This window comes from Drosophila persimilis, unplaced genomic scaffold (assembly GCF_003286085.1).
Source record: "Drosophila persimilis strain 14011-0111.01,24,50 unplaced genomic scaffold, DperRS2 tig00000766-arrow-arrow-pilon, whole genome shotgun sequence".
Classification (NCBI taxonomy): Eukaryota; Metazoa; Arthropoda; class Insecta; order Diptera; family Drosophilidae; genus Drosophila; species Drosophila persimilis.
In genome coordinates this window covers 869,345-892,667 of record NW_020825350.1, presented here as the reverse complement: position 1 = coordinate 892,667, position 23,323 = coordinate 869,345, and the positions used below count along the sequence as shown (strand labels likewise).

Genomic DNA, 23,323 nt, shown 5'->3' with positions numbered 1-23,323 from the left:
TAAATACCAATTAATGTAAATAATAATAATAATTAATGTAACAATTGGCAAATTGGAGCGATCAGTGGGATGGGATTATCGCCACGTTATGGGGAGAGGAGCTTTGCTGTCTGTCACAGAGTGATGCAGTGAGCTCAGCAAGAAATGAAAAGACTGCTTTTAATACCGTTTCAGACCGCTCGTTTCGATGTTAGCTACTTAATTACACGCAACATACATGCATACATACAAGTGACATGCATGCTTACATGTATGTATATGATACGGTCATAGAAACGGAAAAACGGACGTCGTTAAATAAAACAAAAGCGCCGCCCATTGACCGCAACAAGTACTACCGATTTGATGGTTGAGTTGGCCGGCCATTTTTAGTTTTTACTTTTTCGTTTGATCCTGGCATGAAAATTATAACTATGGAGCAATATCTAAGTCGGCGCGAGCGTGGCTTCCAATCGTGGGGAGATGAGAACTTCATAATGCGTCGCATATACACAAGCATAAACATGTTTAACAGCTATCATACCAACCAGGAATCCGGCGAGCCTGTACGCGTCGGTGGAGCCATTTTTAATCTGGAATTCAATGCCGATGGAAATGTAATGGTGGCCGCCACCGAGCGGAAGTCCGTGTTGGTGTTCGATGCCATCACACAGAAGGAAATTTTCAAGGTACCCGATGCCCACACCGACTGCGTCAATTGCATCAAGTTCGTCGACGCGCGCATCTTTGCTACGGGCTCTGACGATTTAACCGTCGCAATGTGGGACCTGCGCAACATGCGCGAAAAGCTTCGTGTCTTGCATGGCCATTCCAATTGGGTGAAGAACATCGAGTACTCGCCCAAGGACAAGCTGCTAGTCACCTCCAGCTTCGATGGCAGCATCTTGACCTGGGACACCGCCTCGTACACGGAACAGGGCCTCATCTCAGAGCGCGTATTCCATGTCAGTGGCCTCTTGAGATGCCGCATCTCCCCGATGGGCGACAAACTGGTGCTGTGCCTCAGCGGTGGATACATCATGGTCATCCATCGCCTGGACTTGACCACATTAAACGATGACCTCGGTGGCTTCAAACCTGACATCTATCGTCTCATGCAGATAGTTGATCAGTACATGCCAGTGACGGCCAAATTCGATCATTTGTTCTCGAGGCGCCAGAAGAGGAACCGCGTGGAGCTGGTCACAGATTTTCCGGAGCGCAACGATGCCGATATGATACTGGCACTGCAGATTCATCCGAACTCCCGCTGCATGCTGACGCGTGTGAGCTACGATGAGAATCGAGAGTGGACATGCATACACGACATTAACGAGGACGTGACCAACATGAAAAAACGCCACCCATCCAGCACTTCCGGTCGTGCAGCCAGTGCCTCTGGCAGCGGCCAAGACGGGTCTTCGACGCCTCCGACACGCCGCATATCGAACTATAATAGAACTAACGGCCGTGGTGGAACCGCCGCACACGCACAGCATCTGCATGAACAACCCGAAAGCTTTCCGCGCGACATCTGGGCAGCCGAGTTAACCGTCCAACAGCGTGCCATACGCCCAACTGCATATAATTCAGTGCATGTCATTAGCAGTGAGGTCTTGCCATTGCGTCAGGCGATACCGGCAAGCCAACGCCATCGCCTAGCGCGTCGTCCCTTTGTGGACCCAGAACCGAAATCCAAAAAGCTCATGTACTATATTTCCGAGGCGAACGTCAAGCCTACCTACATCAAGGAGCCGGGCTTCTCCGCCGACGGTCGTATCATCTGCTCGCCCTACGACAATGGCGTGCGCCTCTTGGGCTACAGCGCCGACTGCAGCGACTATCCCATCTACACGACGTTCGAGGAGGGGAAGCAGAGCCCACGCCAAATGGTGGTACTGGCACACCTGAAAGAGCACCAGGATGCGGTGCTCTGTGCCAAGTTCAGTCCCCGGGAGCCCCTACTCGTCACGGGCTGCGCCAAAGGGGATGTGACCTGGTATCGACCCAATCTTTAGAATTGCCTTTTTTAATATGTTTTAGTTTTCCATAAACTTTGTAATTGGTTCTTTCTTTTATTTAATGTACAAGAACCGTAGTCGTTACCGTGACTAACCCCAAGAATCTCTTGTTTAGAAATACATAGAACACTGGTGGACCGATTGGACTTGGTTTTTCTTCCCGATAGACGACACTTATATGTGTGACCCTTCATGGAGTCGGTTTTCTGTTCTTCATCTGCTCATAAGAGAATGCTCTCAGCAAGGGTATATTTAGTTTAGCTATAAGAAAATTCTGTAGGCTTTACCTTAGCTATTGTCTTGTGAAGTTTTACAAATTCAGTTTTCATAGCAATCAGTTTCTCCTTTCGAAACGTTCTGTATCCAAAGCCATGTACCTTTGTGATGTACCTATCTTTGTCATACATGCATATCTAATACTTTGAAGATATTAAATGCCAATGTACCGATCCACGCTAACACCTATAATTCCAAGAACAGGAAGCAAAACAGTCGTCTATGGAAATCGTCTACCTGGCTCTCGTCTTCCAAGTGAACACCAGAGATTCGGAGCACCAAAGGATCAGCTGAAGATAAGCTGTCCCAAGTGTTCTGCGTTTAAGATCGAAATACCATCTTTCCTAGGCATTTAACAATCAAATCGAATTGAATAACTTTTATTTAATCGTTGTGAGTCAGGATTTAGCTCAATTTGCATACAACTTAACTACGAATATCTGAATAGATGCATATATATGTATGATGCATTCATGTGTAATAAATATGTAAGTTTGTGAGTAATCATTATCGGTTCTAAGTCCCATACCTACTCCTCTCAGGACTCTTGCCGCGAACACACCAGATCAATAGAACCTGCAACTACATTCGACTAACAATCAGTGGGGTTACAATTTGAATCGGGCTTAATGCTAGATTAGGTATTACATAAGTATACTAGGTATGTATTAAACAATATATGATTAATTATTGACCGTTCTAATGCTGTCAGAGTTGGGTGAATAGCACGCGAGCCAGTGTTCATATAGCCCCATATGTACTATATGCATACTTTACATTTTATATATTCCATCTTATCACAGAGGCTCCAGCACATTTTCCTTTTCGGATCTCGGATCTCGGGTGTGGTGTTTGGTGTGTTTGGTTTCTTGGTGTTTGCAAGTGTGTCTGTTGATTGACTTTCAAATTATATTAATTATGATCCAAATCAAAGATATTTATCTTTTTGAATATACATGTTTAAAGAGCTAAGAATGGATAGTTGAGTTCAATGGGCACGGCGTTTCCTTCTCCTAGTCACCATCCTCACTTCTCCTTTTCCAGTTTTCGGGGTCTATAGCGTTTCCAGTGCTATAATACCAGTAGACATTCCTTTTTTCGCGGCATCCTTCATTGTCCTTTTTGGGTGTTAACATTTATATTTTTTTTTCTCGGCGTCTGTAGGTCCAGGTCCAGGGTCCCACATTACCTTTTTTAAGGGTTGGTCACCTGTGCAATGCCATTAATAGGTGTGGCTGCGGCAGGCTCGGACGTCGACTCCGGAGCGCTGGGAGTTGTCTTTCCCAAGATTTTGAAGAACTGATTGTAGGATATCAAGCGCAGTATCGACGATATAAGTGCAGTCAGCTCCGCCTCAAATTCCTTGAAGCCGGCGGGCGGAGGTGGAATGTGGTTGTCGGCGCGCAACGACACACGGACAAAGAGATAGAAGCGCTTGGCTGGGCAATACGAACAAAGGGAATGAAAGGGATAGAGAAGAAACTTCTCGAGAGGATTGAGCCACTAACTCACCCATAAGACTGCGCACTGGTGAGGTTTTGTTGCTGAGCTGCATCAGCTGGCTCTTCAGGCTCGCCAAGGTAGCCTCGTCCATATCCGGCTGTTGCTCCTGCGACAGGGCGCTGTTCACCAGGCAGCGGATCTGCTCGTAGCAGCTCTCCAGAGCAGCGGCCACTTGGCTGTAAAAGTTGAAGGGAAAATGCTGCTGCAGCTTCACGTTTCATTTTTGACATCCTGCATAATGATTTCCAGCTGCTTGGCTAGCTTCGCACGGTTATTGGGACGCTGCGAAATAATTGGGGGGCTCTGGGCAATCGAGATGAGCGAGGCGCACAGGATCAGGCGCTGGGCCCGCCAGCTTATACCCGCAAAGCGCTCCTTGTCAATTCGCAGAAGCTCGGGGAAGTCCTTGTCTTCCGGATAGTCGATCAGTTCCATGTATCCATTGTAGATGGTATGGATGCTGCTGACATCAGAGCGATTACGCTGCAGCCAGTCCTCAGTGGCCGGGAAACCAACTGGGGATCCGACCAATGAAATAAATAAGAGATTTTATGGGACTGGTGTAAGAGTGGGAGTGCTTCCACGGACGATATACTAACCATTGCCATGGAATTCGTGCAGATACTTGCTGAGCTTCTCCTTCTCGTAATGCACCGAATTGGCGGAGATTTCCTTTCGGGCCAGCTCCAGCATGAAGTTGGCCATGTCCAGCTTCATCATCGCCATCAGCTCCAGAATGCTGCGGAAGGTGTCTACTACATCGTCCATCTTGCTTAGCTCGGCCACCGCCTCATCCCGGGCGGCACTGCACGATTGCGACAGAATGAGAATCACAAAATCGGCATAGGACTTGAAGTCGAGCACGCCCTGCTCCGCCTGCTGCCTGATGACGTCGGTGTCCAGCACCTCGTTGATTCGCACCAGCGTGCGCTCGTTGGGTGTGACCAGCTGGGGAATACACTCCTTGATCTCGGCAAGCAGGCGTATTGCCTGGTCGTACTGGGGCGGCTGGCGCTCCAGCTGCGTGCGCAATACATCCCAGTAGGCCTTGTGCACCATGGCCTTGACGCGCCCCTCAAAGCTGCAACGATTTGGGGGATTAGATGGGAACTGGTCGTACGTAAAGAGGCCAATCCCACTGCTCACCTGTGCGTTGGCGGTTCATACTGTTTCAGCTTGAATTCCGGATTCAGGGCAATCTCATGGGCCAGCTCCATGTTCCTGAGGTCCTTGAAAATCAGGGCAGGCAGAATAGCTGAATGCCCGACTGTGGATGTGAGAGCCACTGACCGAGCTCCTTGTTGGCCTGCTCCATGTAGCCGTAGCCGTCGATGGTGTCGCGGACCGCTTGCGGCAGGAGGTGCTCTTGGCACTGGTCCCACATCTGCAGGCGTCCGATGAGATTGTTGCGGTTGAGGAAATATAGGGCGTCGTCGTAGCCCTGTTGGCAGAAGGAAGAGAGGAACTCGGCCCGACCCGGTAGTACGATTCGCAACATACGCCGCAGATTGGGCCGCGAGATTCGGATGCAAGTATTGGCCCAGTTAATGTTCAGGTGGAACAGGTGCGAGCTGCGGTCCCGCGGACAGATGTCGCTCTCCCCGCAGAAGGGACTCCCGCAGGAAGTCGGCGGCCATTGTCTCAATGGGCAGGTCGCAGAGCAGGCAGCAAGCGGCTAGGGCCCCGGCCGAGGCACCCCCAATCCGCTCCAGGAGCAGTTGGGGGGCGTGCTTCTTGGGGCACACGGCCACGCCCACGTGGTAGATGCCCAAGAAGCCGCAGCCGGCGAACGAAAGATTCATCCTCCGCTCCATAAGTGTCACAAACCACGTGGTGCTGCCTGTGAATTTTCCGATATCATTTGGTTTCTTACTCTTTTCTTTTCTGTTGACTTTGCGCTTTTTGGTTTTTCTCGTTTGCTTTTGAATTTGGCCCTTGGCTAATGTGACCGTTCTTGGACAAAAACCGGTTCAATGCATTAAATACCAATTAATGTAAATAATAATAATAATTAATGTAACAATTGCCAAATTGGAGCGATCAGTGGGATGGGATTATCGCCACGTTATGGGGAGAGGAGCTTTGCTGTCTGTCACAGAGTGATGCCGTGAGCTCAGCAAGAAATGAAAAGACTGCTTTTAATACCGTTTCAGACCGCTCGTTTCGATGTCAGCTACTTAATTACACGCAACATACATGCATACATACATATGACATGCATGCTTACATGTATACGGTCATAGAAACGGAAAAACGGACGTCGTTAAATAAAACAAAAGCGCCGCCCATTGACCGCAACAAGTACTACCGATTTGATGGTTGAGTTGGCCGGCCATTTTTAGTTTTTACTTTTTCGTTTGATCCTGGCATGAAAATTATAACTATGGAGCAATATCTAAGTCGGCGCGAGCGTGGCTTCCAATCGTGGGGAGATGAGAACTTCATAATGCGTCGCATATACACAAGCATAAACATGTTTAACAGCTATCATACCAACCAGGAATCCGGCGAGCCTGTACGCGTCGGTGGAGCCATTTTTAATCTGGAATTCAATGCCGATGGAAATGTAATGGTGGCCGCCACCGAGCGGAAGTCCGTGTTGGTGTTCGATGCCATCACACAGAAGGAAATTTTCAAGGTACCCGATGCCCACACCGACTGGGTCAATTGCATCAAGTTCGTCGACGCGCGCATCTTTGCTACGGGCTCTGACGATTTAACCGTCGCAATGTGGGACCTGCGCAACATGCGCGAAAAGCTTCGTGTCTTGCATGGCCATTCCAATTGGGTGAAGAACATCGAGTACTCGCCCAAGGACAAGCTGCTAGTCACCTCCAGCTTCGATGGCAGCATCTTGACCTGGGACACCGCCTCGTACACGGAACAGGGCCTCATCTCAGAGCGCGTATTCCATGTCAGTGGCCTCTTGAGATGCCGCATCTCCCCGATGGGCGACAAACTGGTGCTGTGCCTCAGCGGTGGATACATCATGGTCATCCATCGCCTGGACTTGACCACATTAAACGATGACCTCGGTGGCTTCAAACCTGACATCTATCGTCTCATGCAGAAAGTTGATCAGTACATGCCAGTGACGGCCAAATTCGATCATTTGTTCTCGAGGCGCCAGAAGAGGAACCGCGTGGAGCTGGTCACAGATTTTCCGGAGCGCAACGATGCCGATATGATACTGGCACTGCAGATTCATCCGAACTCCCGCTGCATGCTGACGCGTGTGAGCTACGATGAGAATCGAGAGTGGACATGCATACACGACATTAACGAGGACGTGACCAACATGAAAAAACGCCACCCATCCAGCACTTCCGGTCGTGCAGCCAGTGCCTCTGGCAGCGGCCAAGACGGGTCTTCGACGCCTCCGACACGCCGCATATCGAACTATAATAGAACTAACGGCCGTGGTGGAACCGCCGCACACGCACAGCATCTGCATGAACAACCCGAAAGCTTTCCGCGCGACATCTGGGCAGCCGAGTTAACCGTCCAACAGCGTGCCATACGCCCAACTGCATATAATTCAGTGCATGTCATTAGCAGTGAGGTCTTGCCATTGCGTCAGGCGATACCGGCAAGCCAACGCCATCGTCCCTTTGTGGACCCAGAACCGAAATCCAAAAAGCTCATGTACTATATTTCCGAGGCGAACGTCAAGCCTACCTACATCAAGGAGCCGGGCTTCTCCGCCGACGGTCGTATCATCTGCTCGCCCTACGACAATGGCGTGCGCCTCTTGGGCTACAGCGCCGACTGCAGCGACTATCCCATCTACACGACGTTCGAGGAGGGGAAGCAGAGCCCACGCCAAATGGTGGTACTGGCACACCTGAAAGAGCACCAGGATGCGGTGCTCTGTGCCAAGTTCAGTCCCCGGGAGCCCCTACTCGTCACGGGCTGCGCCAAAGGGGATGTGACCTGGTATCGACCCAATCTTTAGAATTGCCTTTTTTAATATGTTTTAGTTTTCCATAAACTTTTTAATTGGTTCTTTCTTTTATTTAATGTACAAGAACCGTAGTCGTTACCGTGACTAACCCCAAGAATCTCTTGTTTAGAAATACATAGAACACTGGTGGACCGATTGGACTTGGTTTTTCTTCCCGATAGACGACACTTATATGTGTGACCCTTCATGGAGTCGGTTTTCTGTTCTTCATCTGCTCATAAGAGAATGCTCTCAGCAAGGGTATATTTAGTTTAGCTATAAGAAAATTCTGTAGGCTTTACCTTAGCTATTGTCTTGTGAAGTTTTACAAATTCAGTTTTCATAGCAATCAGTTTCTCCTTTCGAAACGTTCTGTATCCAAAGCCATGTACCTTTGTGATGTACCTATCTTTGTCATACATGCATATCTAATACTTTGAAGATATTAAATGCCAATGTACCGATCCACGCTAACACCTATAATTCCAAGAACAGGAAGCAAAACAGTCGCCTATGGAAAACGTCTACCTGGCTCTCGTCTTCCAAGTGAACACCAGAGATTCGGAGCACCAAAGGATCAGCTGACGATAAGCTGTCCCAAGTGTTCTGCGTTTAAGATCGAAATACCATCTTTCCTAGGCATTTAACAATCAAATCGAATTGAATAACTTTTATTTAATCGTTGTGAGTCAGGATTTAGCTCAATTTGCATACAACTTAACTACGAATATCTGAATAGATGCATATATATGTATGATGCATTCATGTGTAATAAATATGTAAGTTTGTGAGTAATCATTATCGGTTCATAGTCCCATACCTACTCCTCTCAGGACTCTTGCCGCGAACACACCAGATCAATAGAACCTGCAACTACATTCGACTAACAATCAGTGGGGTTACAATTTGAATCGGGCTTAATGCTAGATTAGGTATTACATAAGTATACTAGGTATGTATTAAACAATATATGATTAATTATTGACCGTTCTAATGCTGTCAGAGTTGGGTGAATAGCACGCGAGCCAGTCTTCATATAGCCCCATATGTACTATATGCATACTTTACATTTTATATATTCCATCTTATCACAGAGGCTCCAGCACAGTTTCCTTTTCGGATCTCGCATCTCGGGTGTGGTGTTTGGTGTTTGCAAGTGTGTCTGTTGATTGACTTTCAAATTATATTAATTATGATCCAAATCAAAGATATTTATCTTTTTGAATATACATGTTTAAAGAGCTAAGAATGGATAGTTGAGTTCAATGGGCACGGCGTTTCCTTCTCCTAGTCACCATCCTCACTTCTCCTTTTCCAGTTTTCGGGGTCTATAGCGTTTCCAGTGCTATAATACCAGTAGACATTCCTTTTTTCGCGGCATCCTTCATTGTCCTTTTTGGGTGTTAACATTTATATTTTTTTTTCTCGGCGTCTGTAGGTCCAGGTCCAGGGTCCCACATTACCTTTTTTAAGGGTTGGCCACCTGTGCAATGCCATTAATAGGTGTGGCTGCGGCAGGCTCGGACGTCGACTCCGGAGCGCTGGGAGTTGTCTTTCCCAAGATTTTGAAGAACTGATCCCCAAAGACAGCATGATTGTAGGATATCAAGCGCAGTATCGACGATATAAGTGCAGTCAGCTCCTCCTCAAATTCCTTGAAGCCGGCGGGCGGAGGTGGAATGTGGTTGTCGGCGCGCAACGACACACGGACAAAGAGATAGAAGCGCTTGGCTGGGCAATACGAACAAAGGGAATGAAAGGGATAGAGAAGAAACTTCTCGAGAGGATTGAGCCACTAACTCACCCATAAGACTGCGCACTGGTGAGGTTTTGTTGCTGAGCTGCATCAGCTGGCTCTTCAGGCTCGCCAAGGTAGCCTCGTCCATATCCGGCTGTTGCTCCTGCGACAGGGCGCTGTTCACCAGGCAGCGGATCTGCTCGTAGCAGCTCTCCAGAGCAGCGGCCACTTGGCTGTAAAAGTTGAAGGGAAAATGCTGCTGCAGCTTCACGTTTCATTTTTGACATCCTGCATAATGATTTCCAGCTGCTTGGCTAGCTTCGCACGGTTATTGGGACGCTGCGAAATAATTGGGGGGCTCTGGGCAATCGAGATGAGCGAGGCGCACAGGATCAGGCGCTGGGCCCGCCAGCTTATACCCGCAAAGCGCTCCTTGTCAATTCGCAGAAGCTCGGGGAAGTCCTTGTCTTCCGGATAGTCGATCAGTTCCATGTATCCATTGTAGATGGTATGGATGCTGCTGACATCAGAGCGATTACGCTGCAGCCAGTCCTCAGTGGCCGGGAAACCAACTGGGGATCCGACCAATGAAATAAATAAGAGATTTTATGGGACTGGTGTAAGAGTGGGAGTGCTTCCACGGACGATATACTAACCATTGCCATGGAATTCGTGCAGATACTTGCTGAGCTTCTCCTTCTCGTACTGCACCGAATTGGCGGAGATTTCCTTTCGGGCCAGCTCCAGCATGAAGTTGGCCATGTCCAGCTTCATCATCGCCATCAGCTCCAGAATGCTGCGGAAGGTGTCTACTACATCGTCCATCTTGCTTAGCTCGGCCACCGCCTCATCCCGGGCGGCACTGCACGATTGCGACAGAATGAGAATCACAAAATCGGCATAGGACTTGAAGTCGAGCACGCCCTGCTCCGCCTGCTGCCTGATGACGTCGGTGTCCAGCACCTCGTTGATTCGCACCAGCGTGCGCTCGTTGGGTGTGACCAGCTGGGGAATACACTCCTTGATCTCGGCAAGCAGGCGTATTGCCTGGTCGTACTGCGGCGGCTGGCGCTCCAGCTGCGTGCGCAATACATCCCAGTAGGCCTTGTGCACCATGGCCTTGACGCGCCCCTCAAAGCTGCAACGATTTGGGGGATTAGATGGGAACTGGTCGTACGTAAAGAGGGCAATCCCACTGCTCACCTGTGCGTTGGCGGTTCATACTGTTTCAGCTTGAATTCCGGATTCAGGGCAATCTCATGGGCCAGCTCCATGTTCCTGAGGTCCTTGAAAATCAGGGCAGGCAGAATAGCTGAATGCCCGACTGTGGATGTGAGAGCCACTGACCGAGCTCCTTGTTGGCCTGCTCCATGTAGCCGTAGCCGTCGATGGTGTCGCGGACCGCTTGCGGCAGGAGGTGCTCTTGGCACTGGTCCCACATCTGCAGGCGTCCGATGAGATTGTTGCGGTTGAGGAAATATAGGGCGTCGTCGTAGCCCTGTTGGCAGAAGGAAGAGAGGAACTCGGCCCGGCCCGGTAGTACGATTCGCAACATACGCCGCAGATTGGGCCGCGAGATTCGGATGCAAGTATTGGCCCAGTTAATGTTCAGGTGGAACAGGTGCGAGCTGCGGTCCCGCGGACAGATGTCGCTCTCCCCGCAGAAGGGACTCCCGCAGGAAGTCGGCGGCCATTGTCTCAATGGGCAGGTCGCAGAGCAGGCAGCAAGCGGCTAGGGCCCCGGCCGAGGCACCCCCAATCCGCTCCAGGAGCAGTTGGGGGGCGTGCTTCTTGGGGCACACGGCCACGCCCACGTGGTAGATGCCCAAGAAGCCGCAGTCGGCGAACGAAAGATTCATCCTCCGCTCCATAAGTGTCACAAACCACGTGGTGCTGCCTGTGAATTTTCCGATATCATTTGGTTTCTTACTCTTTTCTTTTCTGTTGACTTTGCGCTTTTTGGTTTTTCTCGTTTGCTTTTGAATTTGGCCCTTGGCTAATGTGACCGTTCTTGGACAAAAACCGGTTCAATGCATTAAATACCAATTAATGTAAATAATAATAATAATTAATGTAACAATTGGCAAATTGGAGCGATCAGTGGGATGGGATTATCGCCACGTTATGGGGAGAGGAGCTTTGCTGTCTGTCACAGAGTGATGCAGTGAGCTCAGCAAGAAATGAAAAGACTGCTTTTAATACCGTTTCAGACCGCTCGTTTCGATGTCAGCTACTTAATTACACGCAACATACATGCATACATACATATGACATGCATGCTTACATGTATACGGTCATAGAAACGGAAAAACGGACGTCGTTAAATAAAACAAAAGCGCTGCCCATTGACCGCAACAAGTACTATCGATTTGATGGTTGAGTTGGACGGCCATTTTTTATTTTTAACTTTTTGGTTTGATCCTGGCATGAAAATTATAACTATGGAGCAATATCTAAGTCGGCGCGAGCGTGGCTTCCAATCGTGGGGAGATGAGAACTTCATAATGCGTCGCATATACACAAGCATAAACATGTTTAACAGCTATCATACCAACCAGGAATCCGGCGAGCCTGTACGCGTCGGTGGAGCCATTTTTAATCTGGAATTCAATGCCGATGGAAATGTAATGGTGGCCGCCACCGAGCGGAAGTCCGTGTTGGTGTTCGATGCCATCACACAGAAGGAAATTTTCAAGGTACCCGATGCCCACACCGACTGGGTCAATTGCATCAAGTTCGTCGACGCGCGCATCTTTGCTACGGGCTCTGACGATTTAACCGTCGCAATGTGGGACCTGCGCAACATGCGCGAAAAGCTTCGTGTCTTGCATGGCCATTCCAATTGGGTGAAGAACATCGAGTACTCGCCCAAGGACAAGCTGCTAGTCACCTCCAGCTTCGATGGCAGCATCTTGAGCTGGGACACCGCCTCGTACACGGAACAGGGCCTCATCTCAGAGCGCGTATTCCATGTCAGTGGCCTCTTGAGATGCCGCATCTCCCCGATGGGCGACAAACTGGTGCTGTGCACCAGCGGTGGATATATCATGGTCATCCATCGCCTGGACTTGACCACATTAAACGATGACCTCGGTGGCTTCAAACCTGGCGTCTATCGTCTCATGCAGATGGTTGATCAGTACATGCCAGTGGCGGCCAAATTCGATCATTTGTTCTCGAGGCGCCAGAAGAGGAACCGCGTGGAGCTGGTCACAGATTTTCCGGAGCGCAACGATGCCGATATGATACTGGCACTGCAGATTCATCCGAACTCCCGCTGCATGCTGACGCGTGTGAGCTACGATGAGAATCGAGAGTGGACATGCATACACGACATTAACGAGGACGTGACCAACATGAAAAAACGCCACCCATCCAGCACTTCCGGTCGTGCAGCCAGTGCCTCTGGCAGCGGCCAAGACGGGTCTTCGACGCCTCCGACACGCCGCATATCGAACTATAATAGAACTAACGGCCGTGGTGGAACCGCCGCACACGCACAGCATCTGCATGAACAACCCGAAAGCTTTCCGCGCGACATCTGGGCAGCCGAGTTAACCGTCCAACAGCGTGCCATACGCCCAACTGCATATAATTCAGTGCATGTCATTAGCAGTGAGGTCTTGCCATTGCGTCAGGCGATACCGGCAAGCCAACGCCATCGTCCCTTTGTGGACCCAGAACCGAAATCCAAAAAGCTCATGTACTATATTTCCGAGGCGAACGTCAAGCCTACCTACATCAAGGAGCCGGGCTTCTCCGCCGACGGTCGTATCATCTGCTCGCCCTACGACAATGGCGTGCGCCTCTTGGGCTACAGCGCCGACTGCAGCGACTATCCCATCTACACGACGTTCGAGGAGGGGAAGCAGAGCCCACGCCAAATGGTGGTACTGGCACACCTGAAAGAGCACCAGGATGCGGTGCTCTGTGCCAAGTTCAGTCCCCGGGAGCCCCTACTCGTCACGGGCTGCGCCAAAGGGGATGTGACCTGGTATCGACCCAATCTTTAGAATTGCCTTTTTTAATATGTTTTAGTTTTCCATAAACTTTGTAATTGGTTCTTTCTTTTATTTAATGTACAAGAACCGTAGTCGTTACCGTGACTAACCCCAAGAATCTCTTGTTTAGAAATACATAGAACACTGGTGGACCGATTGGACTTGGTTTTTCTTCCCGATAGACGACACTTATATGTGTGACCCTTCATGGAGTCGGTTTTCTGTTCTTCATCTGCTCATAAGAGAATGCTCTCAGCAAGGGTATATTTAGTTTAGCTATAAGAAAATTCTGTAGGCTTTACCTTAGCTATTGTCTTGTGAAGTTTTACAAATTCAGTTTTCATAGCAATCAGTTTCTCCTTTCGAAACGTTCTGTATCCAAAGCCATGTACCTTTGTGATGTACCTATCTTTGTCATACATGCATATCTAATACTTTGAAGATATTAAATGCCAATGTACCGATCCACGCTAACACCTATAATTCCAAGAACAGGAAGCAAAACAGTCGCCTATGGAAAACGTCTACCTGGCTCTCGTCTTCCAAGTGAACACCAGAGATTCGGAGCACCAAAGGATCAGCTGACGATAAGCTGTCCCAAGTGTTCTGCGTTTAAGATCGAAATACCATCTTTCCTAGGCATTTAACAATCAAATCGAATTGAATAACTTTTATTTAATCGTTGTGAGTCAGGATTTAGCTCAATTTGCATACAACTTAACTACGAATATCTGAATAGATGCATATATATGTATGATGCATTCATGTGTAATAAATATGTAAGTTTGTGAGTAATCATTATCGGTTCATAGTCCCATACCTACTCCTCTCAGGACTCTTGCCGCGAACACACCAGATCAATAGAACCTGCAACTACATTCGACTAACAATCAGTGGGGTTACAATTTGAATCGGGCTTAATGCTAGATTAGGTAATATATAACAATATAACAATATATGATTAATTATTGACCGTTCTAATGCTGTCAGAGTGGGGTGAATAGCACGCGAGCCAGTGTTCATATAGCCCCATATGTACTATATGCATACTTTACATTTTATATATTCCATCTTATCACAGAGGCTCCAGCACAGTTTCCTTTTCGGATCTCGCATCTCGGGTGTGGTGTTTGGTGTTTGGTTTCTTGGTGTTTGCAAGTGTGTCTGTTGATTGACTTTCAAATTATATTAATTATGATCCAAATCAAAGATATTTATCTTTTTGAATATACATGTTTAAAGAGCTAAGAATGGATAGTTCAGTTCAATGGGCACGGCGTTTCCTTCTCCTAGTCACCATCCTCACTTCTCCTTTTCCAGTTTTCGGGGTCTATAGCGTTTCCAGTGCTATAATACCAGTAGACATTCCTTTTTTCGCGGCATCCTTCATTGTCCTTTTTGGGTGTTAACATTTATATTTTTTTTTCTCGGCGTCTGTAGGTCCAGGTCCAGGGTCCCACATTACCTTTTTTAAGGGTTGGCCACCTGTGCAATGCCATTAATAGGTGTGGCTGCGGCAGGCTCGGACGTCGACTCCGGAGCGCTGGGAGTTGTCTTTCCCAAGATTTTGAAGAACTGATCCCCAAAGACAGCATGATTGTAGGATATCAAGCGCAGTATCGACGATATAAGTGCAGTCAGCTCCTCCTCAAATTCCTTGAAGCCGGCGGGCGGAGGTGGAATGTGGTTGTCGGCGCGCAACGACACACGGACAAAGAGATAGAAGCGCTTGGCTGGGCAATACGAACAAAGGGAATGAAAGGGATAGAGGAGAAACTTCTCGAGAGGATTGAGCCACTAACTCACCCATGAGACTGCGCACTGGTGAGGTTTTGTTGCTGAGCTGCATCAGCTGGCTCTTCAGGCTCGCCAAGGTAGCCTCGTCCATATCCGGCTGTTGTTCCTGCGACAGGGCGCTGTTCACCAGGCAGCGGATCTGCTCGTAGCAGCTCTCCAGAGCAGCGGCCACTTGGCTGTAAAAGTTGAAGGGAAAATGCTGCTGCAGCTTCGCGGAAATTTGAGTGAATGACTCACGTTTCATTTTTGACATCCTGCATAATGATTTCCAGCTGCTTGGCTAGCTTCGCACGGTTATTGGGACGCTGCGAAATAATTGGGGGGCTCTGGGCAATCGAGATGAGCGAGGCGCACAGGATCAGGCGCTGGGCCCGCCAGCTTATACCCGCAAAGCGCTCCTTGTCAATTCGCAGAAGCTCGGGGAAGTCCTTGTCTTCCGGATAGTCGATCAGTTCCATGTATCCATTGTAGATGGTATGGATGCTGCTGACATCAGAGCGATTACGCTGCAGCCAGTCCTCAGTGGCCGGGAAACCAACTGGGGATCCGACCAATGAAATAAATAAGAGATTTTATGGGACTGGTGTAAGAGTGGGAGTGCTTCCACGGACGATATACTAACCATTGCCATGGAATTCGTGCAGATACTTGCTGAGCTTCTCCTTCTCGTACTGCACCGAATTGGCGGAGATTTCCTTTCGGGCCAGCTCCAGCATGAAGTTGGCCATGTCCAGCTTCATCATCGCCATCAGCTCCAGAATGCTGCGGAAGGTGTCTACTACATCGTCCATCTTGCTTAGCTCGGCCACCGCCTCATCCCGGGCGGCACTGCACGATTGCGACAGAATGAGAATCACAAAATCGGCATAGGACTTGAAGTCGAGCACGCCCTGCTCCGCCTGCTGCCTGATGACGTCGGTGTCCAGCACCTCGTTGATTCGCACCAGCGTGCGCTCGTTGGGTGTGACCAGCTGGGGAATACACTCCTTGATCTCGGCAAGCAGGCGTATTGCCTGGTCGTACTGGGGCGGCTGGCGCTCCAGCTGCGTGCGCAATACATCCCAGTAGGCCTTGTGCACCATGGCCTTGACGCGCCCCTCAAAGCTGCAACGATTTGGGGGATTAGATGGGAACTGGTCGTACGTAAAGAGGGCAATCCCACTGCTCACCTGTGCGTTGGCGGTTCATACTGTTTCAGCTTGAATTCCGGATTCAGGGCAATCTCATGGGCCAGCTCCATGTTCCTGAGGTCCTTGAAAATCCCAGACACCTCGTCAATAGTAACGATCTTCGGCGGGCTACCATCCAGGCTGGGCACCACGAAGCGCGTCATGCTGTTAACTGAGCTCTCGCTTTCGGTGCGATCTCCTAACTTCTGGCTCTGGTTCTGGTCCTGCTCCTGCTGTTGCCTGTTCTCCATGTCGGTTGGCCTCGAGTTTTCCTTAGTTTCTTTGTTCGGGAAATTGCGACGCAAATGAATTGGCAGTGGCTGTCGCTGCGGCTGTGGCTGTAACCGGTTTTAACCGAATTTGGCTCTGGCTTGCTCTTCTTCTCGGCGCTATTGCACTTTGCCTGCACTTTCTTTGTTAGAGGTCAGATGAAGCTCGGTTCTCGGGATTGGGTCGGTCGTAGTCTGTGTGGAGAATGTTCAAGTGCGTGAATAAATACGGAAGGAGGGAGATACGGAGAAATAACCGTTAAGACACTTGCGTTTGTGTGTGTGTACTGTTGTTGAACAAAGAAAACGCAGTAGAACACAGACTATGCACACATTTGTAAGAGAACGACTCTAAGAAACCCCTCCGCAGTGTCTTTGTGTTGCACTAGGAGCCCTCTAATTGGAATCTAAGTACATCAAGTACAGACGCGGAGAGGCAATAACTTGTTTTCCCCATTCGGACCATATTAAAACTCCAATCAGAAATAGTTGTTACATTAGTAGACAATACATACATACATATGTATGTATGTATTTGTAAATTTTTACCTATGTAAAAGGTTATTTGTAGAAAAGAATACCTGTTGCTCGTTGTACTGCGATGCGCTGATATTTGCTATTTGCACTGAATAAAAAACATAAATATATACATATGTATGTTTGTTGATATGTACCCCTGGTCACAACGAGCGCTGGTTATATACTGAGGAAAATTGGAATAATAACGTGAAAAATGTTCAAATGTGTGGATGCTGAAGATTGCAGCATCTCATGACACAGATTCCAAAATAAAACTAGGAAAATTGGAGCAAATTGCACAACGAAATGTCGTTCCTCTGCTTTGCTTTGGGTGCTTTGAGGTTTGAGGCCCAGCCAGCGAATGGGCGACATAAACAAAGAGCCCAATAAAGCAGAAAGTGAAAACAGAAACGAGAAAATTTTCTCTATTGCGCACAAAATTTCAGCTTGGCGCGCTGGGGGTAGGAGGGAGGGAGCGTTGTGAAATGGACACAAGGACAGCGAACGGTAGGGGGTGGTTGGTACTCGCATTTATTTCGAGAACTTACCAGACTGCTGCTACTGAAGAAAGTTCCAGAAAGAGTTCCAAAAAAAACCGTCACTTAATAATTTAACAATCAATTTAATTGGTTTTTGTTTAAATTTAATTTTTGAATTTTTATGTTGTATCCGAGCACCCACTGTACTGACAAATCTCCAATGTGTTATAAATGGTGCTGGACAATAAAATTTCGAAACTGGCTTCCATTACGCAGCGCCAGCTTTGTTTGTTTTCTTCATATGCCTTTCCCATCCCCTCCCCCACCAAAACAACTTTTTTTTCAACTCAAACAGCTGTAATAAATATCGATAGCTCACTATCGATAGCTTTCAATAAGAACCTATTTTTTAAACTGCTGCTAAATGTCTACATAAGAAATGGCTATCATCCAGTTCAGAATAGATATTGCGTCGGGAAAAAATGACAATGGAAAAATAGCCATATTGTAAAATTCTCAACTTTTTGCATGGTCCGATGCATCGATAGTATCGAGATTCAACTGGCCCTGCCTGATCGGTAAAAAATAGCGCTGAAACAACAATTGGGCATCTCGAGCGACCGTCAGGAGCAGACGAATTTTTCTACAGGGTCCAAAGGAAATAAACAGATTTCCCAATTCGTATAATTACGGCGGATTCTGGACGATTTTCAGTGTTTGACTACGTAACTTTTGGTTGGTGGCTTGAACTCAAGTATCAGGGCCGACCACCGCCAACCAATGGTATAGTGTGTCCTCGCGAGAGCCGTCCGCCCGTCGACCGAAAGTGTCCGCAAGAGCCAAGCTAAATAAATGGAGAGCGAGAAGATATTGATGGCTGCTGGTGTGACGGTAGCTGCCGTCGTAGGAGCCTTTGTACTCTGGGGACCATCAGGTGAGTGCGGTTGATTCGTGCTGGTATGTTTTGTTAATGTTAAATGTTCGCCTCCTTTAGGTGCCCGGTTGCGTCAGCGTCGTGGCCAGATCGCAGGGCTCCACAACTTCGGACGGACATGCTTCCTCAATACGCTTCTCCAGGCTCTAGCCGCGTGCCCGCAGTTCATAGCCTGGCTGCAGCTCTATAATGGAGCATCGCCGGATCGGAAAAGCTTGATCAGTTCCATGCTGAACACCCTGGAGGTAATTAATGGTACTCATACTACACTGCGTGGCGACCCGCACTCACCCGGCGCCGTTCTGCGGGCCCTTAACACCTTGGGCTGGGTCATTCCACAAGAGGAGCATGATGCCCATGAGTTGTTCCATGTACTGCTGTCTTCGTTGGAGGAGGAGGCCATTCGCCCACAGCCATTGGGATGTCTATCTGATGCGCTGCCCGGTCCCCCGGGCCATGATGACGATAGCAGCAGCAGCATTGGAATCGAAACACCGGCTGGCGGCGGCTTCAGGCCGCTGAACTCTGTGGCCGTGGGCGTCGGTGCGAGCCAGCGGATGGGGGATCAACCGAATCGCCCGTCCAGCGCTATGCTCACTGATTTTCTCAACATGGACTACGACGAGTCGACCAATCTGACGCGCCTGGTGCGCTCCGAGGCCCACACCCCCGACTCGCCGGCGTCGGTTTGCGAGCGCGAGGGAAACGATCGAATCGGATCCCTGCTAGATGCGATCTCGCCTGGCACATCGTTGATGGGACAGCAGCCGTTCGGATTTCCCCTCTGTAGCGAGGCCCTGGCTATTGATTCTCTGACCACGCCTACTGTGGGAGGTGGGGAGCGTTTGTCGCGCCCTCGCCAGCCACAGTCGCAGGAGGTGGGTGAGGGCCTCAATAGGCGGGTGTCGGCATCCTGCCGGTCGCTAGAGCGTCTGCATCGTGGGCCCGGACGAGTATCAATCTGGTCCAACATGATGCCCAGCCAGGTGGCCCATCCCTTCCAGGGAGCAATGGGCGCCCAGCTTGTATGCAACGGCTGCGGCTCCAAGTCCTCGGTGCGCTACGATAAATTTGATAGCATCATCCTGAACTTGCCGACTCAGCGTCGCACCGGGTTGAGCTTGGGCCACCTTCTCAGCGAATACATTACGTCGGAGGACCTGAGCGACGTCAAGTGTGACTCGTGCAACGAGACCACCACACACACAAAGTCTGTAACGTTTGCCAAGCTTCCTGGCTGCCTGTGCATCCATATAGCCCGAACCGTTTGGCTGCCCACGGGACAGGTGTGCAAGCGACGAGACTATGTCCACTTTCCCGAGAGCCTATCCATGGCACCCTACAGCTTCGTTCAGCCTCACCTCAACAGCCAGGTGAGTGGCGGCCAGGTGCTCCACCAGCCTGGAAATTGCATCTGATGGTTTATCTCTTGTTTTGCTGCAGGCCACCACACCCTGGGGGTCAACGATGTCCCTATTTTCTTCAAGCCTACCGATGAACAATGCCGTAGGTGGTGTCGAAGGATTCGGCACGATGTTCCCTAAGAATCTGTACCGTCTGCTGGCCGTGGTGGTGCACACGGGCGAGGCCAATAGCGGACACTTTGTCACCTATCGGCGTGGCTCGCTTAGGAATGCCCATCGGTGAGTGGCCGATGTCTCTCTCTGTCTCTCTCTCTCTCTCACTCTCTGTCTCGCTCTATATGATGTATAATCTGTATTTTCAGATGGTTCTACACATCGGACACGATTGTGCGCGAGGTGACCATCGACGAGGTGCTCAGTGTGCCGGCGTACCTTCTGTTCTATGATCGAGGACAGCAGCGCCCAATGCGCTAGTCAACCCATGGTACGGCGGTCATAGGGATCGGAATCGGAATCGGGATATATATGTACATATATTCGTATGTACTTGGCCTAGTCAATCACTCAGCCAAACACACAAGCTTGATGTGATGGAAAACCAAATCCAAATGATAAAAACACCCAAAAACCATAACAGTGTACATACATATTCGCGGTTATAGTATTCGCGAGTATAGTATGTATGTATATACCCAAACTGTATACTCATTAAGGAATAGTATCAACATGGTCTCTGTATCTCTGGCTCATCCTGGAACTACTCCACACTTCGATTGGTATCGATGCATTTAACAATAACAATTCGTAATGTGCTTTTAGCTGTCTATGTTTAGCAATAGAAAACACCACACAAACACACCACATACACACACACACACACACACACACACACACACATAAGTCAACCAATAATTGTTGGAGTTATTTCCATAGGATAAATGTTCAATAAAAATTTGAAAAAATATCGCGAGTCAAGACTATAAAATACCCAGGCATGGCATCAGGAACGAAACCCATTTAAATTTATTTCCATTCTCTCTTGGGCTATGCTTCGTAACATCAAAGATACATCAGAGAATACTTAATTGCATTGTCTTTGCCGATTGGTCCACGAAGGTGTGCTGCTGGGACAAAGCATTGAATTTTGTTCTTATATTTATTTTAGCTAATGACAAGGAGACAATATTTTAGAATGGACTAGGCTAAAGATGCCACGATCTGTGTCTCGACACCAAATGTCCTCTTCTGTGATCAGTAGGTTCTGTAAGGCCTCGGGAGACCGATCCTTGAGCCTGGGGTCATCCGTGGCAAATCGGAGGGTACAGGATCCCGTGCAATCCCCCCACCCACGCTCATCGAACTCGTGGGTTACCAGGTAGAAGAATGGCTCTCCCGCACAGGTGTATGATTGCCGTATTACCAGACCTGGGGAATATTCCTGATCACTCTGGAGCTGGGACTGCAGCTGGGTCTGGGGGGAATCAGGGATGTTGACGATAGTTTCTTTCAAGATATTTACTGGCGATGGCTTAGTTGCTTCCACAGAGACGGGTATATCTTTTTTGGAAGTGGCTATGCAGGACGCCCGCTGGGATGCGATCACTGTTATCCCGCTGACATCCGAATTTTCGGAATTTTCCTCGTCGGAGAAAACCGGTTGTGTTTCAGTGTTCAAGTCCACGGGTAGATTAGGACTTGACTTGGGCACATAAAAGGACATTTCGACATTTTGCTTCGTTATGCCAGTGTCCGATGCATTGAGCATGGAAAGCTGCTTGTTACTTAAGAGTTTCTGTTCCACATCGAGGCAGACATCGCACTTGAAATCAACGGGTTCAGAGCCACGTGACAGTCTCAGAGTTCCCGCAAGACACTTCAGATGTGCTCCGATCGAGGCACACAGCTTGCAGGGAAATATGATCCAGCCGTGTTTGTTGTAGTCTCGTCCTTTAGGGCAGAGGCAATTTTTGTGGTCGCATCGCATGTGCTTTTGGTGCAGATCCTGGTAAGCATTTTTCTGCCTCTCCCAGGAAGCGTCGCGGTCCGGGACGAAGATCGACTGTTGGCGAATGATGTCGCGGAATTTCTCCTTGCGGCACCAGATGCAGCGCAGATAGTAGCCTGAGGCAAGGGCGTAGCGACGCATGCACATCCGGTGGGCAAAGCCTTTCCGGCAACAGTCTCCATAGGCGACATTGTGTAGGGAGAAGGGAAGAATGGCTTTCAGACAGATATCGCAGCGTTTATTCTGCGGGGGATTGGCCAACAGCTGGCGCTTGTAGTCGTCCAGGGGTGTGCACGCATCGCAGTAGCTGCGAAAGTCTCCACAGAATTCAGAGGTGCACCGATTGCTCAGGCTGCAGTCCAAGTGGAAGCGTGTGTGGCACTTGTGGCATGCTATGCTAGCTCCCTTCTCATGGCAATAGACACATTTATGTTTCTTGGCGGCGACGGCTTCCTTGCGAATGTCGCGCAGTAGAAAGCCGAGAATGCCGCTAGAGTCGCCACCGCGTTGAGGGAGGTCTGTGGATAATAGCTAGAGAACCGGGTAGGATACAAATATAGTTCCCTGATAGCGGCACAAGTGAAATTTGGCTTACCAGGCAGAAGTAGTGGACTCTCAGCGTCTGTCTAATCATCCAATCGCCAAATAACAAAGTATCACTCTCTTTGTCTTCGCTTTTTTTGCCACAGATATCACACTGTTGTTTCCCCATTTAATATCTTGCGCGCCTCGCGGATGGAATTCAGAAAATGCCATATATTTTTCTGCGGGAGTGTGCCCAGGTGTGCATGACCTACGGTTACTGTGCTGTGTGCTTTGACAAATAAAATCAGTTGAAAGTTCAAATTTTGTATAAAAGCAAGCGGGAATGTATTATTTATGGGCGTTGTGCCGGTGGAGGCTGGCAATGTACCGAGAAAGGCTCGCAATATTTCGTAATTTCGTGCTTGCCTTAATGAGATTAAATTTGTCTTCATTATTTCATTTTTCTAGCACTTTCTCGCTGTCGGCGAATGATGGAATATGTCTATAATCCGCTCGTGCCCACGATATACCATCTTTGTTTTTCCAGTATTAATCGGTTTCCTTTCCAATATTAATCGGCATATCTGATCTGAGTACTCGTCTGCAAAACGCTTGCTGAAAAATGTTCTTTCGAATGAAATACAGGCACTCATTTTTATCGTTTTCATACGAATATCATCCCTGACACGGTCGAGGGAAAATTCTGCTGATCTGAGTACTAGCACTAACCATACAGTATGTATGTACAGTATATACTAGTGGTTCTAGGCTTTAACGTATACGATACCGGTATCATCGATA

At 48.8% G+C, this 23,323-nt stretch overlaps 8 protein-coding genes across 9 annotated transcripts; 4 read left to right on the top strand and 4 right to left on the bottom strand.

The window, feature by feature from the left end:
- The first annotated feature begins 400 nt into the window (after positions 1-400).
- LOC113566541 (DDB1- and CUL4-associated factor 10 homolog) lies at positions 401-2,141 on the top strand. Its single transcript, XM_026992583.1, has one exon. It carries the CDS (start codon positions 414-416, stop codon positions 1,995-1,997), a length of 1,584 nt encoding a protein of 527 aa, XP_026848384.1. The 5' UTR covers positions 401-413; the 3' UTR covers positions 1,998-2,141.
- A 1,329-nt stretch (positions 2,142-3,470) lies between these two features.
- On the bottom strand, positions 3,471-5,581 carry LOC6603777 (T-complex protein 11-like protein 1). The gene is made up of 6 exons (XM_002028702.2): positions 5,367-5,581; positions 4,926-5,315; positions 4,379-4,860; positions 3,994-4,294; positions 3,789-3,955; positions 3,471-3,715 (listed from the first exon to the last, which is right to left on the bottom strand). Exons 1-6 carry the CDS (start codon positions 5,579-5,581, stop codon positions 3,471-3,473), a joined length of 1,800 nt encoding a protein of 599 aa, XP_002028738.2.
- A 568-nt stretch (positions 5,582-6,149) lies between these two features.
- LOC6604413 (DDB1- and CUL4-associated factor 10 homolog) lies at positions 6,150-7,736 on the top strand. Its single transcript, XM_002029275.2, has one exon. The coding sequence runs from the start codon at positions 6,163-6,165 to the stop codon at positions 7,732-7,734; it is 1,572 nt and encodes a 523-aa protein (XP_002029311.2). The 5' UTR covers positions 6,150-6,162; the 3' UTR covers positions 7,735-7,736.
- A 1,155-nt stretch (positions 7,737-8,891) lies between these two features.
- LOC6604291 (T-complex protein 11-like protein 1) lies at positions 8,892-11,319 on the bottom strand. Its single transcript, XM_026992569.1, has 6 exons — positions 11,105-11,319; positions 10,664-11,053; positions 10,117-10,598; positions 9,732-10,032; positions 9,527-9,693; positions 8,892-9,453 (listed from the first exon to the last, which is right to left on the bottom strand). Exons 1-6 carry the CDS (start codon positions 11,317-11,319, stop codon positions 9,191-9,193), a joined length of 1,818 nt encoding a protein of 605 aa, XP_026848370.1. The 3' UTR covers positions 8,892-9,190.
- Positions 11,320-11,901: 582 nt separating this feature from the next.
- LOC6603776 (DDB1- and CUL4-associated factor 10 homolog) lies at positions 11,902-13,617 on the top strand. Its single transcript, XM_002028707.2, has one exon. The coding sequence runs from the start codon at positions 11,902-11,904 to the stop codon at positions 13,471-13,473; it is 1,572 nt and encodes a 523-aa protein (XP_002028743.2). The 3' UTR covers positions 13,474-13,617.
- Positions 13,618-14,121: 504 nt separating this feature from the next.
- LOC113566540 (T-complex protein 11-like protein 2) lies at positions 14,122-17,958 on the bottom strand. 2 transcript variants are annotated; one of them, XM_026992581.1, is made up of 6 exons: positions 17,764-17,958; positions 16,428-16,891; positions 15,881-16,362; positions 15,496-15,796; positions 15,268-15,434; positions 14,122-15,194 (listed from the first exon to the last, which is right to left on the bottom strand). In XM_026992581.1, exons 2-6 carry the CDS (start codon positions 16,676-16,678, stop codon positions 14,932-14,934), a joined length of 1,464 nt encoding a protein of 487 aa, XP_026848382.1. In that variant the 5' UTR covers positions 16,679-16,891; positions 17,764-17,958; the 3' UTR covers positions 14,122-14,931. The 2 variants fall into 2 exon arrangements, with proteins under 2 accessions (XP_026848382.1, XP_026848383.1); XM_026992582.1 differs by lacking the exon at positions 17,764-17,958 and adding an exon at positions 17,278-17,329.
- A 296-nt stretch (positions 17,959-18,254) lies between these two features.
- Positions 18,255-20,962, top strand: LOC6600377 (ubiquitin carboxyl-terminal hydrolase 30 homolog). The gene is made up of 4 exons (XM_002025429.2): positions 18,255-18,628; positions 18,689-20,001; positions 20,072-20,271; positions 20,355-20,962. The coding sequence occupies exons 1-4, from the start codon at positions 18,547-18,549 to the stop codon at positions 20,464-20,466; spliced, it is 1,707 nt and encodes a 568-aa protein (XP_002025465.1). The 5' UTR covers positions 18,255-18,546; the 3' UTR covers positions 20,467-20,962.
- Positions 20,963-20,992: 30 nt separating this feature from the next.
- On the bottom strand, positions 20,993-22,985 carry LOC6600378 (G2/M phase-specific E3 ubiquitin-protein ligase). The gene is made up of 2 exons (XM_002025430.2): positions 22,593-22,985; positions 20,993-22,528 (listed from the first exon to the last, which is right to left on the bottom strand). The coding sequence occupies exons 1-2, from the start codon at positions 22,707-22,709 to the stop codon at positions 21,158-21,160; spliced, it is 1,488 nt and encodes a 495-aa protein (XP_002025466.2). The 5' UTR covers positions 22,710-22,985; the 3' UTR covers positions 20,993-21,157.
- Positions 22,986-23,323: the final 338 nt, after the last annotated feature.

What these genes read in the sequence shown, in the direction of transcription:
- LOC113566541 (XM_026992583.1), top strand. Translation starts at nt 414, where the DNA reads ATGGAGCAATATCTAAGTCGGCGCGAGCGTGGCTTCCAATCGTGGGGA.
- LOC6603777 (XM_002028702.2), bottom strand. Translation starts at nt 5,581, where the DNA reads ATGAATCTTTCGTTCGCCGGCTGCGGCTTCTTGGGCATCTACCACGTG. An exon ending in CTGCGGGGAGAGCGACATCT is followed by an intron (nt 5,316 to 5,366) that starts GTCCGCGGGACC and finishes TTAACTGGGCCA; the next exon opens with ATACTTGCATCCGAATCTCG. An exon ending in CAGGATGTCAAAAATGAAAC is followed by an intron (nt 3,956 to 3,993) that starts GTGAAGCTGCAG and finishes CAACTTTTACAG; the next exon opens with CCAAGTGGCCGCTGCTCTGG.
- LOC6604413 (XM_002029275.2), top strand. Translation starts at nt 6,163, where the DNA reads ATGGAGCAATATCTAAGTCGGCGCGAGCGTGGCTTCCAATCGTGGGGA.
- LOC6604291 (XM_026992569.1), bottom strand. Translation starts at nt 11,319, where the DNA reads ATGAATCTTTCGTTCGCCGACTGCGGCTTCTTGGGCATCTACCACGTG. An exon ending in GCACGAATTCCATGGCAATG is followed by an intron (nt 10,033 to 10,116) that starts GTTAGTATATCG and finishes TCGGATCCCCAG; the next exon opens with TTGGTTTCCCGGCCACTGAG. An exon ending in ACCAGTGCGCAGTCTTATGG is followed by an intron (nt 9,454 to 9,526) that starts GTGAGTTAGTGG and finishes CGTATTGCCCAG; the next exon opens with CCAAGCGCTTCTATCTCTTT.
- LOC6603776 (XM_002028707.2), top strand. Translation starts at nt 11,902, where the DNA reads ATGGAGCAATATCTAAGTCGGCGCGAGCGTGGCTTCCAATCGTGGGGA.
- LOC113566540 (XM_026992581.1), bottom strand. Translation starts at nt 16,678, where the DNA reads ATGGAGAACAGGCAACAGCAGGAGCAGGACCAGAACCAGAGCCAGAAG. An exon ending in TATGAACCGCCAACGCACAG is followed by an intron (nt 16,363 to 16,427) that starts GTGAGCAGTGGG and finishes AAATCGTTGCAG; the next exon opens with CTTTGAGGGGCGCGTCAAGG. An exon ending in ACCAGTGCGCAGTCTCATGG is followed by an intron (nt 15,195 to 15,267) that starts GTGAGTTAGTGG and finishes CGTATTGCCCAG; the next exon opens with CCAAGCGCTTCTATCTCTTT.
- LOC6600377 (XM_002025429.2), top strand. Translation starts at nt 18,547, where the DNA reads ATGGAGAGCGAGAAGATATTGATGGCTGCTGGTGTGACGGTAGCTGCC. An exon ending in AGCCTCACCTCAACAGCCAG is followed by an intron (nt 20,002 to 20,071) that starts GTGAGTGGCGGC and finishes GTTTTGCTGCAG; the next exon opens with GCCACCACACCCTGGGGGTC. An exon ending in TCGCTTAGGAATGCCCATCG is followed by an intron (nt 20,272 to 20,354) that starts GTGAGTGGCCGA and finishes CTGTATTTTCAG; the next exon opens with ATGGTTCTACACATCGGACA.
- LOC6600378 (XM_002025430.2), bottom strand. Translation starts at nt 22,709, where the DNA reads ATGGGGAAACAACAGTGTGATATCTGTGGCAAAAAAAGCGAAGACAAA. An exon ending in GAGTCCACTACTTCTGCCTG is followed by an intron (nt 22,529 to 22,592) that starts GTAAGCCAAATT and finishes CCGGTTCTCTAG; the next exon opens with CTATTATCCACAGACCTCCC.